Below are 15,765 nucleotides of genomic sequence, written 5' to 3'. Positions count from 1 at the left end.
AACATGGAAGAAGCAGCATTGTGGTCACAGGAACAAAATGATCACCAAAAAGCAGAAAGTAATTAAAATGAGTGGATAAAGGTATTTTTTGCTTTGGACATGAATGGACACAATACAAATATTTGTGAATATGTGTCTTTGTTCAGTGGACTCTCCTGAAGGACACTTGGAGGACAGTATAGTGTAACTTTTCTGCACCTCAGGGAGACCAGCGCGGAGACACCTAACATTGTGGGGAGGTGAAGGAGAGCCAGGATGATGGGCTCTCTCCCTTTGAGGGGGAGTGGTCTCAGCCATGCTGGGCTACAATAAAAGGCACGTGTGTGGACCTCTAAGGAGCCCAAACTTTCCAGTAGCACTACCGGCGGCTGCTGCACCAGGGTTACTGGCACACCTCGTAAAAGAAAGAAAGAACGAAAGAAAGAAAACAAACAAAGAACTCTTGATTTTGATACATTTGCTCCCTAGCAAATTAGTGTGACATTTCATTTTGAAGTTCTTTGCATTTCCAGTGAAGCGGCCCCTTGGTGTGAAAAAAAAAAGAAAATGAGAGCTCTGCTTTGCACCGCTTTGCTTTCTCTGACCCTGGCCAGCAGTGTGTACAGTGATACCGACAGCACTGCTTCTGCACCAGTCGACGCAGCAGGTAAGTGTGTGTGTGTCTGTGCGATGTGTCTCTGTGTGTGTGTGTTCGTGCAGGGGTGTGCATGTGCGTGCCATGAGGCCTCGGTAAAGTGGGACCATAGAGTAATATAACAGCAGGGTCATTATAGTGGTTGGTAACAGATCCCTCTCTGGGATGCCATTCACAGTCTGACTCACCACTGACACATTGACTAACGGTTTTGACTAACGGCTGAGCTACTGGCTGAGCATAAATCAGCCTGTCAGTCACAATGGCTTGCTTCCACACATCACAAACTAACGGTTTAACACTGCATATGGACCAAACTACTATTTTTAGAATGAAAATGTGTACGTTTTTAATTTAGCTCAAATTGGGTTCTAGTTCAGAATTGTTCAAAATTGTTTACTGGTAAACTGTAGATAATTGATTATTATGTCTACAAATGGACCACTTGGCCTTTTTTTTGTTCCTTTACAATGTATTTAGTAGGAGGGAGTGAGAAGTGGAAAATTGGAGGAGGACATTTTGAGATTGCACCTGCTCAAGCTACACAATTGAGTTTAACTTAAAAATGGCACCTGTGGCCTACACCAAATACTGTGAGATATCTTACTGCCAAATGCAATAGTACAATACCACTGAGAAACATATGGTTCTAGCTCAAACTAGAGTCTCGATGTAAAAAGTGAAGAGTATTTGAATGAATTTGTCCAGTCCTGTAGGCTGACTCAGGGGATTTGAGTTTCAGCATGTGTTCGCTCTATCACGGTAGAGAGAGGAATCCTGGCAAAAGGCAACAAAAAAAATCACTTCCTCAGAGTCTGTAGATGAGATGCTGCTGTTCTGTCTTTCTTGTCTGTTCTACTACTAAACATTTGTTCTACTACTAATGGCCTGATGATGTCAGAGGTTTGAGCATGTTTATTTGTTTTATTTCACAATTATTTATAAAGGTTAGGCCAGTGCTGTGACACAACACACGCATGTTATGCTCTCGAGAAATATTCAAGCAAAGTTGCACCCACCTTTTAGAAAAATAAATAGTTTGCCTACCTTTCTGTCACGTCAACCATCCATCCAAATCAAATAATTCCATGAGTCCGTCTGTCTTCATAAACGTTCACTCACGTAGCCTATTACATCATGCCCAAACAGATATAAGAATTGACAATGACATAATAAGTTCAAACCTTCCTTACATTTGTATGTGATCACGTGTCCTTCTATTATCCGTGGGGGATACTTGGAGTTGAGTTCCTAGTGTTTTTACAGGCTTTCATGTCCAACAAAGAAGAAAAAAAAGCTATGAAAAAAACAACTTTGGTTTTGTGTTTTTTTTTGGGGGGGGGGTCCGAAAACTTGAGCCAAATAAAAACCACCTGTGGGCCAAATTAACCACCAGTTGGGGAATCCTGTTATATGTGGTAATCCAAGGAGTAACACTGCAGCTGTAGTTTGCCAGTAATAATCATTCATCACATATACTAGACAGTATATAATCGATACACAACTTTCAGGAAGTAGGTTATTTAATGCAAAAATGTTATCACTCTTTTCTATTTTATAAAATTATCACATTCTCTTTCTCGCTCAAAGAAGGCAATTTGGCCCTGGCTTGCAAACGAAATATCTTGCATCATGCTGTAAATGAAGGCAATTAATAAATGTTGGCCTAATAAAAGCATATTTGATTTAACCCAATAAAAAAATTGGAGAGTGAGTATCAAATCGCATTTCGATAGATGCACGCATCAGTATGCTATTATAGCCTATCTGCAGCGGAGAAATGATTGTACAAGGATATGTTTTCTGTCAGCTGGCTACTGTCGGAAAGTTACAATCTAACGAAACATTTGTTGCATAATTTAGCTCATGAAGTGGAGGTTATGTTGCACATTCAACACTAACTAGGCGATCCCTCTCCTTTTTGCAGGTCTTCGTATATTACCATGGAACAATAGATGTAGAGTCAATAGCATACGACAACATAACACGGGTGGACAATGTTGATTGGCAAGTGGAATGATGTCCAATAGGATTGCAAGGTAAAAGTGGAAGATGGGATCAGGTTGGCTCCCTTATCCTTGGTTAGTAGAGACTTCAGAAAATATGAAATTGTTACCCGCAACATAAAAATGTATATGGGGGGAGTTGACGTTTGTGTGGATGTGTGTGTTTGTCAAATAAAATAAAAAAACATACTCATGGTTAGCAGATGTTAATACGAGTGTAGCGAAATGCTTCTAGTTCCGACAATGCAGTAATATCTAACAAATTCACAACAACTACCTTATACACACAAATGTAAGGGAGGAATAAGAATATGTACACAATAATATATAGATGAGCGATGGCCGAGCGGCATAGGCAAGAAGCAGTAGATGGTATAGAATACAGTATATACATATGAGAAGAGTAATGCAGGATATGTAAACATTATTAAAGTGCCGTTATTTAAAGGGACTAGTGATACCTTTTATTTAGTCCATTTATAGTGGCCAGAGATTTGAGTCTGTATGTTGGCACTATGTTAGTGATGGCTGTTTAGCAGTCTGATGGCATTGAGATAGAAGCTGTTTTTCAGTCTCTCGTACATGCATGCGTGTGTGTATGAGAGAGAGTGGATGTTTTTTGGGCACGTGCCAGGGGTGTGTGTGTGTGTAGGTGTGTGCCTTGGTCACAGCTATGCCTGTTAACTCCATCTTCTTATTGATTCAGGCTAGCTGTGCAGAGCTGTAGGATGTTGTAAAGGATAGCATGTCTAGCAGGCCTGGGTTGGTGTGGTTTATCACTCAATGATACACATGTAGTTACAGCTGTGTAACATACTCTCTCACTGTATACATACTGATGTAGGCTTATAGGCTAATTAGTGACTAATCAACTTCCTCGGTTGCGCCTTCAACATCTCAAAGACCACAATTACACCAAGTTAACATAAGGTTAGGATAACATTATTTAACTTCTGTAGACGCCGAACATACAGTATATGCCGCATGGCAACGTTGGACCATTATGATGTCACTGTTCATTTATTCCTTTATGATGTTACTGTTAATTTATTCCATTATGATGTTACTGTTCATTTATTGCCCTACGTTACTACACTCTCAAAAGGCACAGCTGTTTCCAATAACGCGGTACTGTAAGCATTTATGGAGTGAGAGAGAGTTGTGTATGATCGTAAAAATGGCAGTAGGTCTTGGCTTCTGCTGTACTTTTTAATTGTCATGCACATGTGTTCATTTAGTAATTCCCTCCTCTCTTTCATTTTCTCCCCACCCTTAACAAAATATGTGTGTGTGTGTGTGGGGGGGGGGGTAATGGTTTAATGAGCCGTTTCTATACGTTACATCTGACAATTAGGGGGAACCCTTGACCCCACAGAAATAGTCTTGTATAAATAAGCTAAGGCTTGATATATGACAGAATATTTAGCTGCTTGCCAAGTGGTTAAATACACATGCCAAGCTGTCACTTTATGAGTGCAGTGTATATTACTTGGGGCCACATACACTCAAGGGCAATATATCTCCACTGGTAACTCAGGTAGCAGGGACAGGGGTAAAAGAGCAGTCTTACACTCACATCTCTACTGACATTTTTGGGTGCAAAGGTTCACCAATATATCTTTACAGTGTCATTCTTTGTTCACCAATATATCGTTACATGGGCATTCTTTGCATAGTCTTTTTTTGTACAGGATCTGTCTGTTCTTGATGTTTCATATGCATGTGGTCAGTCTATGTGCTGTATGGAGTCTCATTGTACAGGTTTTATTTAGTTTACGTTCAACCGCATAGTGTTTCCTGGTAGCTATGAGATCTCTTATTTGTACCATGTACACCCCATCCCCAGCCTCATATGTTCAGGGATTATGAACCTCAGCCAGTGGTTTATGAGCGCTAGAACAATGTTTCTATAAATCAGACAAACAAGTTTACTTTTTATTTTTTATTATTTTAACCTCGTATCTGTTGAATAGGAATCAGAAACATTTAGGGATAAATCCTGGATGGTGTCACATCTGGCCGACTACCGTTGATGTTGTCATGTGCTCCCGGTTTGATCAGTCATTCTGGGCTTTCAGTTTCCAATGAAACTTCACTCAACGGCTTCCCAAGTCCAGAACTTATGAGGCAGAGAGAAGCTCTGAGTCATAAGCCAGTGACAGAGGGAGAATTCATACAAAGATACTGGGCCTCTTCATGAAACTCTCCATGCCCCATTCTTTTAAGAAGTGTGATTTTTTGTTCTGCTTAGTAAACCCTTTGGCATGCGTTTGGTGCGCCTGCCTGCATGGAGGCGAGGTGTCTAGGTGGGTATGGAGGGGAGGGATGGTGGTGAGTGAGTTGCAGCCCAGAGGGAAGGAAGGAAATGAAAGAGCGGTTGGAGTTAGGGATATAGGGTGAGATTACATTTGTCAGGCAGCACAGCTTCTGCTCATTAAACCCCTCCGCAGGATAGCGTGCAACTGATAACGTGTAGGCCACTATTAAGCTGAGCCACATGTCGGCTATTTGCCCTGTGTGCATGGGAGAATGGGGTTATGGGTTTTAGAGAGGTTGGGTGGTAAATCAGGGGTGGAAGAAGTTGGGGTGTGGGGGAGAAATGATCAGAGCGGAAGGCTGTTCACCTTGAGTACCTGGTAGCGATTCTTGCATCTGTAAATGGCACACGTGGAAAAGGTTTTGCCCGTTGAAGAGACAGTAGAACCATTTTCCAGTCATGGCATTGGTGTGGCTCAAGGAGAACCTGGCAGAGACAAATAAAGAGGCAAGGAAGGAGAGAACGAGGAATAGAGAAACCAGGAGAGACAGTCAGACACAGAAGGGAGGAAGGGAAAGCGGGAGAGAGAGAAGCATATTAATTTTGTTAAGCTTACACACCGACTAGGACGACTGCGGACACTAGTTAGTAGCTGCTGACATATTTTGACCAAGAAGGTATCTATCCAACCTTTTTATGAGTAAAGTACTTGTCGGATAAAAAAAATGTAATTACAGGCCTATTTGAAACAGAACGTTTTTTTCCGTAAACTTTCCAAATGTCGACAAATCAAAATACACTAGACAAGGTGGCATCTTTTTGTGTCGGTAAAATTAAGAATGCGAGATATGTCGGAGGAAACGCTTTTATGCACAAATATTGTTGTGAAGGGTCTGGAGGTCAGGGAGATTGTGGGAACACGTGGAAAAGCATGCAGTTTATTAGGATACAGACAATATAAATTATGATGAACTTCACAGGGTGGTGAAACTACAAGGTGATGAGCTTGATTGTCCTTGCCAAAAAATATTGAGGGTTTTATTCTAGTAACATGATAATGGATGCTTTGCTGCAGTTTGAAAAAAAAAATAATCTTGCTCTTTTGTCCATAACAATAATCTCATCATATAGGCCAGGGGTCTCCAACCAGTCAATCACCTATGAGTAGCTCGCCAAACAATTCCGAATGTACACAGAATTTTTTTTCGCCGAATAAAACTGCTGTAGACCTTACAGTGAAATGCTTACTTACAAACCCTTAGCCAACAATGCAGTTTTAAGAAAAATAAGTGTTAAGAAATATTTACTAAATAAACTGAATAAAAAAAAAAATGAAAAATAACAAATACTTAAAGAGCAACAATAAAATAACGGTAACGAGGCTATATACAGGGGGTTCCGGTACAGAGTCAATGTGCGGGGGCACAGGTTAGACGAGGAAGTAAGATATAGTATAAATCATTTCAAATTCCTTATATTAAGCACACCAGACAGCAAAAATACATGTTTTTATTTGTATATATGGATAGCCAGGGGCACACTCCAACAGTCAGACATTATTTACAAACAAAGCATGTGTGTTTAGTGAGCCAGAGAGGCAGTAGGATGACCAGGTATATTCTCTTGATAAGTTCGTGAATTTAACAATTTTCCTCTCCTGCTAAACATTCTAAACATAATGTGTACTTTTGGGTGTCAGGTAAAATGTATGGAGTAAAAAGTATATTATTTTCTTTAGGAATGTCCTGAAGTAAAAGTAAAAAAAAAAAAAAAAGTAAAGGACAGATTCCCCCCAAAATGAATTTAGTACTTTAAAGTATTTGTACATAAGTACTTTACACCACTGCCTGTATGTTACCGTACATAACGTTCTCAAACAAAGCAGAATTTTCACACCCGCTCCCTTTTGAGGAGATTATGCCTGTAGAAATCATCAGCAGCCTTTGGAAAGTCCCCTTTCGAGTCATAAGCTATTGTAGATTTCCATCCAATTGGCGACAGATGTAAATGTGAATTTTCTAAAATCTCCATAAAAACAATATGCACATTTTCTCACCAGATATGTGTTTCCATACTTCCTTAATGTTGACTTAAGTATATATTTAGCAATTACATTTACTTTTGATGCTTAAGTATATTTAAAAACAAAACATTTTACACAAGTAGTATTTTACTGGGTGACTTTCACTTTCACTTGAGTCATTTTCTGTTAAGGTATCTTGACTTTTACTCAAGTATACGAATAGGGTACTTTTTCCACCACTGCATATATAACAGGAAATGCTTATTTTACTCTTACTCTCAATCATATAGACAAACTGTTTGTCTTTTTGCCAAGTTTGTATAGTTCATTGAAGTGTGATGTGTCAGCATTGTGCTATTTAAACCCTTTAATTTACTACCCCATATATTTAAGAAGAGGCTGATGTGTGGTGACCATTGGCTGGTCTGTCTGGCCCAGGGGGCTATATATCCTGGGGCTCTACACACAGCTTTATCGGTTGTGGCTGCACCAGTGGTGAGTGGGACATGGGTCAAGTGCATCCCATTATGAACCCTGCCTGGGCTCAGTGGGCTGTGTGTAGGCAACCACAAGCACCACTCTCATAAAGGGCCTGGAGGTCAGGGAGATTGTGGGAACTCACGTGGAGTGACTGATAGCAGCTACCTCTCTGAACTGAAGGGTGGCCTGGTTCGGAGGGAGGCCAGGAGGGAGGGAGGGAGTTTGGGAAAGAATGATGATGGCCATAACATGAGGGAAAACGTGTCTGTTTGCAAACCGTTTAGTCACCTTATTTTGTAAATGCTGAATAGCAGGATGCCCAACTCATGTTTTACACAAGTCAGCTGGGGCGGGTGAAAAATAAACATTTAATTTGGGGGGTTAATGTGGATTTACGTTGAATTTGTTAACTGCCAGAGCTGGTCATGGTATATAGTTTGGTGAGAGCTAGGTACAGATGATTTGCAGAGGCGGGAGGCTGGCTGGTTCCAAAAGCTGAATCTATTTAGGACTGAAGGGCTACTTTATGATATAGCTGATAGGCCACTACAGAGAGGGGAAGGGGGAGAGTGTGTGTGTGTGTGTGCAGTGGTGGAAAAGGTACTCAAATGTTACACTTGAGTAAAAGTAAATGTACTTTAACATTAATCAAGTAAAACTGATAGTCACCCAGTAAAATACTGCTTGAGTGAAAGTCTTAAAGTTTTTATTTTAAAATATACTTAATTCACTAGATTCTTACAGAATAAAAGTAAAAGTAAAAGTTGTCAAAAATATAAATAGTAAAGTAAAGTACCGATTACCCCCCAAAATACTTAAGATGTACTTTACACCACTGTGTGTGTGTGTGTGTGTGTGTGTGTGTGTGTGTGTGTGTGTGTGTGTGTGTGTGTGTGTGTGTGTGTGTGTGTGTGTGTGTGTGTGTGTGTGTTTCTAGGCAATGTTGAGAGGGGCATTTTTCAGAGATCTTTTAATGCTTTTATGCTTGCCAATGAAATGCATGCAAGACCATAATTATTGAGGGCCATCTTGATTCTTGTAAAAGTGTATGTCCTCGCACATCAATCTTTAAAATAAATGCATTACTCAAAACATTAAAACATACCCAAATCAAAATGCCTGTAACAGGCCCTGAAGCAAGGATATGCAAATTCTTTGAAGTTTGTGGAAATGTGAAAGGAATGTAGGAGAATATAACACAATAGATCTGGTAAACGACAATACAAAGAAAAAAACAACCGTTCTTTTGTATTTTTTGTATTATCATCTTTGAAATGCAAGTGCAAAGGCCATAATGTATTATTCCAGCCCAGCAGCAATTTCGATGTTGGGCACGAGATGGCAGCAGTGTATTTGCAAAGTGTTGGAGTGATCCAACGACCCATTGCATTTATGATCAAAATTTAGTATCAAAACTGCCCAAATTTTGCCTAATTTGTTAATTAATAACTTTTCATGTTCAAAACTGTGCACTCTCCTCAAACAATAGCATTGTATTCTGTCACTGTAATAGCTACTGTAAATTGGACAGTGCAGTTAGATTAACTATAATTTAAGCTTTCTAACAATATCAGATATGCCTTTGTCTTGGGAACTTTTCTTGTTACTTACAACCTCATGCCAGCCGCATTAGCCTACGTTAGCTCAACTGTCCCGTGGACGAAGTTAATGCAACTTTGTTATATATTCTACTGTATTCTTCTGATGCTTTAGTAACTCTTGACTTACACTACACCTTTTCTTGTCCTTCACAGAGACTGAACTTGGTGATCAGAACCGTGTGTTTGCCAGTCGCAGCTCCAACATCACCCTACCATGCCGGCTCCACCGCCAGCATGGCATGTCTTTCGGCCGCGTGGGCATAAGGATCAAGTGGACCAAGCTGTCTGCGGATGAGTCACTGGAGGAAGATGTGCTGGTGTCCATGGGCTTCCACAAGAAGAGCTACGGCAGCTTCCTGGGCCGTGTCCGCCTGCTGGAGGCTGACGATGATGACGCCTCACTGCTCATCAACGACGTGTCCCTGGACGACATGGGAAAGTTCCGTTGTGAAGTCATCGATGGCATGGACGATGTCATTCATGAGGTTACCTTGGAGGTGCAAGATAGTGTAGGCTACAGCGACGGTAAATCTTTATCTTTTTACTTCCTCCCCCTGCTCAGCGATGGCCATATCATCCCACACATCACGTCACCACCCTCCATTTAATTTTGTCCTCACTGTTCTGTCTTTATGGTGTTAATAGACTTTTGTTACCCTGTAAATAAGGACAGGAGGTTTTCATGACCCTACCCATAAACTACTGTTTGGAAGAAATGAATGGTTTCAAGACCAGAGCCAAGAAATAATGGTTTCAAGACCAGAGCCTGTTTCCTTATTTTCAACACCTCACCACCATTATATTGATTTGTGTAGAAATACAAAAGACAAAAAAAGACAGCTTTTGTTCATTTTTCAGAGTTTGTGCTGATAATATTCACACAGCCTTTCACTGCAGTACATGAAAACACATTTTCCATCTCAACTAATCCCACTCCGCATCGATTCTAACATCCTCCTTGCTCATACAGTACTATTTACATAATTGTGAAAGGAGTCCTGTTCTTCCTTTTAATATGTGGCACAAATACAACCTTTTTTTAACATTCTATTCATAAAACTGAGTCAGCCTGAATCTATTGAATACTATTACACGGTCAGAGTTCCCATCTGGGCCAAGACCGCCTGAGCAGATTCTGCTCCAGGTTAAGAAAAGGGATCTTTAATAGAGAACAGCTAGCTAGCTGGCCATAATGAAAACAGGCTGGAACGACTGTCTATTGTTAACATTGGAACAAAGTCATGCCCAATGAAAAGCCTCAGTACTGGTTGTGATTTTCCCTCAAAGTAATCCAATTAAATGTTCTCTTGTTTGCAGCTGCATACATCTGACAGTCAAGCACTCAGCTAGCACTAGGCTACCATGGGATGCAGGCTTGTGTCAAAGATGAAACTACAGTTTTTGCTTTATCGGCTCTTAGTTGTTTCTAAACCACCAAGGGCCAAATGCAACCCTCTCTGTTAGCTAGCAGTGACATGAAGTACATTAACAAGGGATAAAGAAGGGATGTTAAAGTCCAATTCAGTGTTTTTTCTATTTGTACCTTTATTTAACAAGGCAAGTCAGTTAAGAACAAATTCTTATTTTCAATGATGGCCTAGGAAATAGTGGGTCAAGTGTCTTGTTCAGGGGCAGAAGGACAGATTTGTACCTTGTCAGCATGGGGATTCAATCTTGCAACCTTTCGCTTATTGTCCAACGCTCTAACCACTAGGCTACCTGCCGCTTTCCAAGAACATTGCATCTCCTAAACAGTATGTCAACAATCACTACAGCCAAACGAAAGCCACCTTTCCCTCACATTACTTTACACTTTAGGCATTTAGCAGACTCTTATCCAGAGTGAGTCACAGTAGTGAGTCCATACAAATTCATACTGGTCCCCCATGGGAATTTAACCCACAGCCCTGGCATTGCAAGTGCCATGCTCTTCCAACTGGGCACACTGGACTACATTTCACACATATAAGGGATTACATTTGTTTGTAGGCCGGACACACATAAAATACTGGTCAGGACAACCGAGGAGTGAACCAGCGAAGTCTGAGTCAAGAAGGGAATTAATTCAATTACATAACCATAATGCCTAAGGGGCTGTTTTACGGCTGTAAAATCACATAACTGAACCACCAAATGATTGACACCAGAGGTTCCATTTGCTGTACACAGTTGATGATTGTGCTTTGTGTTATAGTGCTTTGGAGTCTTGTTCTGGCCTAATGTATTTGCTAGCTTGGCTGTTACAGCCTAATTAAAACGTAAACAGCGTGAGATGTATCTCCCTTCCCTGCTGAGGGGCAGAATACCACAGAATTAATCAGTTAGAAAAGTCTGAATCCTCTCTGGAGGGCGGCTGCTCTTTTATCACTCACCAGGAGCTGCAGAACCAAGAACAGCAATAGCTTACACTCACTAACATATACTATCAGATCGTATGTCAGAAACCCCCAATCCCTCATGAATGGTCCAGTCTAGACCCAAGGACCACACACATTCTTTATCCTACTGGCTGGTTGGGTCTGCAAACCCACAGGAGGGTGAGTGTGTAAAACATACATCCAAATGTTTTGTGTTAGAATATTATTCCTCTCCTAGAGTATGCTGTGATATACCGTGTTTTATGTGTGTCTGTATGTTTTAATGTACGGTAGGTTTCCATGAACTGTGGTTATATAACATGCATAACTATGTCATGGGTCTCTATCCGCTGTGGTGATTCAATTAAAGACACAAAAGAAACATTCGCGTAAGGACACATTCAAAAAAGAGTATGTCATAAAATGGATAACAATCGATTCCGACTCGCTAATAGTTGTCTTACAATAGAATAACAACAATAGCGAGTTCAGTTGGCATTTACCTGAATGGGTGCTCCATGTAGCCTAAGAGCCACATTAGCTATGATATTAACCCCAGCTCCTTGCTCATTCCCAGGTGTGGTGTTCCCTTACTCCCCACGGCTGGGTCGATACAACCTCAACTTCCACCATGCCGAGCAGGCTTGCCTGGACCAGGACTCTGTGGTGGCCTCCTTCGACCAGCTCTACAAGGCCTGGAGGAGTGGCCTTGACTGGTGCAATGCCGGTTGGCTGAACGACGGCTCCGTGCAGTACCCCATAACCAACCCCAGACAGGCCTGTGGAGGAGTCAACTCCGGTGCGGGCCTGAGAAGCTACGGCCAGCGCGACAAGTCCAAAAGCCGCTACGATGTCTTCTGCTTCACCTCTGCCGTCAACGGTGAGTTTGTCTGCTTTATATGGTTGTTTTTGAGGAAGTCATTGGACATGCAGTATCTATTATTAGAACAAAAGTAGTAGAAATAGATCGGCATACGTTACAGTAGGGAAGAGTTCATCAGCTTATCTAATTGACCTCTCTTTAAAATGAGGCAACCCAACCAAAATCCTCTGTTTTCCTTTGGCCGTCTTCCCTCTCTGACCTCAGGCCGCTTCTACTGGCTTGTGCAGCCCGACAAGCTAACGTTCAACGAGGCTGCTCAGGCGTGCCAGGATGACGGAGCTGAGATCGCCAAGGTGGGTCAGATGTATGCTGCATGGAAGCTGAACGGCTATGACCGCTGCGACTCTGGCTGGCTGGCTGACGGCAGTGTCCGCTACCCCATCTCCAGACCCCGCAGGAACTGCAGCCCGACAGAGGCGGCTGTGCGCTTCGTGGGATTCCCCGACAAGAAGCAAAAGCTCTTCGGCGTCTACTGCTTCAAGGGCCAGCAGTGAAGAGGAAAGGGCTTAGCCCTGAGCACCAAACCCATATCACCATCAAAGAAAAACAACAACAACACCACCAATAAACAAAAGATGCATATCAGGACTTAATTTGCATGAAGTAGCATCAGCTTACCAATACTGTGATACATTTGTTTTAATGAATACTGTAAAATCTCATTTTTCATACCACAACCGATCCAATGCTATTTTCCTTAACATTTTCAGTCATGTAATACGTTGCTCATATAATATGACAATACCATTTTTAGTTATACAAAATGTTGGTCACATAATAACACGGTACTATGGTTGAAATGGACTGGATGAGTTATCTTCGAAGGGCTAGATTCAATCAGATCAGCTTTAGCCAACACCTATATAGCGGTTTGATTTGGCGCTGTTTGAGGTGGAACTGCATTAGAGCTGTCAAATTGGTGAGCAGCTGGTCTTGATCACGGTTGCAAAGCCACAACCGTCCCATTCGCATTAAAATTGTAGGCTACAGAGAAGTAATGTTCTAATTGAAAATCATTCAATGAAATGAGGATTTCTGTCACCGTATTACGTAGATTACGTCTCACATTCCAGTGTTTGAACCTGGAAACAAGGCTACAAGGGATTTCTCTTAATTCTACTCCGTGCAGCCAATTGCAACATCCCTTTTAGGTATAATGGCAGGAGCCACTTGTGGATTTGACAGCTCTAACACAGTTCCAACACCGCAAAAACAACCCCTGTGCGAATGACGGCTAAAGCAGATCTGATTGAATAGAGCCCTAACTAATACGTACTGTGGCCTATCTAGCAGCTTATGAGCTAAATTGCATGAACATAAAGACCACTGTTTGACTATGGCAGAAGTCTATTTGGATTTCAGTAACGCTTCCACAGTAATGCTACCACAAAAAAAATCACATATATATTTCAATCCGAATCTGAAGTGAATATTCATCTGAGCAGAGGGGCATTTCACAAAGGAGATTCAAGCTAACTTTCCTGAAACAGCAAACTAGGATATTGTTTCAGAATTTCAGAAATGTTTGCTATTAATTTACAGACCTTAATCTCTGAAAAACACCTCGTATTTCTGCTTTTATTTTACTGATACCTTTCTCTCCTCAGATAAAAGTCAGTGAAGGAAAAATCTCAGCGTACAATAGGCCTAGTGTTTAAAAACAATGACCAAGCCATCCACTCACAGCCAAATACATATCAGGATTGCAATACAATTGGAGTGAATCCTTGCAAACTAAGCGGGAACTCTGATATTGGTATTTAACAGCACTACAGAAACAGCTGTATGTCTGTGTAACACTGGAATGGCAGCCAAACAGGGATCCACATTGACAAACTGCTGCTGTTGCAAAGGATTTGGGTTGATTGTACATCATCGCCTAAGTTACGAGCTGCAAAGGGCTTACATTAAACTTCTCAGGGCATGCAACCCCCTTTAAGACCCTGTTGCTTAAGCCAGGTGACCATTTTGGGTGATCCATCCAGGCCACCCAAGACCTGCTTTGAGAACTGCCAATTGTATAATTCTGGCAAAACGATGTTGAGCAGCTTTTAACTTCACGCACAAATAAAAACGCAGGGTCTGACTCAAATCCTGACTTGAAGAGGTTGGTCCAGTCCAGACTCGAAGATCAAAAGAGTCACAAAGCATTTCAGAACAAATATAAAGTGGGGAAAATGAGAGACTAGAAATATTGCATCTGACTTGTGGTCTATATATGTTATTGCTTTGTATTGTCTTAGCATTAGAATACTAATCGTCCCCTAGGACATGCAGGAGTTCGACAACTGAGATCTGTGTTGACTGAAATCACAACCACTAGCCAATATTTGCCAATAAAACTGATCATACAAATGATGGTGGTCATCTTCATTTTTTTTGTGTGTTGTATTTCGGCTAACCTTTTTCTCTTTCCTAGATCTGGCATTGACAGGTAGCATGTGGTTATTTGGTTGAACCTGATTTACTAACTGCAGTTAGATAAAATACACTGTGAAATAGACTGACACATTCCTCGGTGGAGGTATTATTTGTTTTCTAATGCCTAGTACCTTTTTAAACAAAAAACCAAACTGAACATAAAAACTTGGTGATAGATTTTTGATGCTGTGACTTTTTACCCTCCTTGTAAAGGTTGTTTTTCTGTGTATTTCTGTCGTCGTTGGACCTGAACTAACAAACATGAATTATGTTTTTAGAAATGCTGAGGTTGCCATTGTGGCAGTAGAACGCTGTTTGCAGAGCATAGAAGTTTTCAAATGAAGGACATTCTCTCCTGTCTCCATTTTCAGTGTAGCATGCAGTTTTTGATTGAAAATACATATCCAAAATAAGCCTCTAATACTCTGTGTGTATCAAACATTAGGATTTAAACTCAGCAAAAAAATAAGTGTCCCTTTTTCAGGACCCTGTCTTTCAAAGATAATCAGAAAAATCCAAATAACTTCACAGATCTCCATTGTAAAGGGTTTAAACTCCGTTTCCCATGCTTGTTCAATGAACCATAAGCAATGAACATGCACCTGTGGACACTAACAGCTTACAGACGTCGCCTACGTCGCCTAAGGGCACAAACCCACCATCGCTGGCAAACGACGAATCGTGGTTTTGTCTCACCAGGAGTGATGGTCGGATTAGAGTTTATCGTCGCAGGAATGAGATTTACACCGAGGCCTGTACTCTGGAGCGGGATCGATTTGGAGGTGGAGGGTCCGTCATGGTCTGGGGCACTGTTTCACAGCATCATCGGACTGAGCTTATTGTCATTGCAGGCAATCTCAACACTGTGCGTTACATGGAAGACATCCTCCTCCCTCATGTGGTACCCTTCCTGCAGGCTCACCCTGACATGACCCTCCGGCATGACAATGCCACCAGCCATGCTGCTCATTCTGTGAGTGATTTCCTGCAAGACAGAAATATCAGTGTTCTGCCATGGCCAGCGAAGAGCCCGGATCTCAATCCCATTCAGCACATCTGGGACGTGTTGGATCGGACGGTGAGTGTTAGGTCCATTCCCCCCT

General features: G+C 41.4%; 1 protein-coding gene across 1 annotated transcript; it reads left to right on the top strand.

The window, feature by feature from the left end:
- Positions 1-342: 342 nt before the first annotated feature.
- LOC124036005 (hyaluronan and proteoglycan link protein 1-like) lies at positions 343-14,596 on the top strand. The gene is made up of 4 exons (XM_046350034.1): positions 343-646; positions 9,155-9,526; positions 11,936-12,238; positions 12,446-14,596. Exons 1-4 carry the CDS (start codon positions 547-549, stop codon positions 12,733-12,735), a joined length of 1,065 nt encoding a protein of 354 aa, XP_046205990.1. The 5' UTR covers positions 343-546; the 3' UTR covers positions 12,736-14,596.
- Positions 14,597-15,765: the final 1,169 nt, after the last annotated feature.

Source organism: Oncorhynchus gorbuscha, linkage group LG05 (assembly GCF_021184085.1).
Source record: "Oncorhynchus gorbuscha isolate QuinsamMale2020 ecotype Even-year linkage group LG05, OgorEven_v1.0, whole genome shotgun sequence".
Taxonomy (NCBI): domain Eukaryota; kingdom Metazoa; phylum Chordata; class Actinopteri; order Salmoniformes; family Salmonidae; genus Oncorhynchus; species Oncorhynchus gorbuscha.
This window is presented reverse-complemented; position numbering and strand designations above follow the sequence as displayed.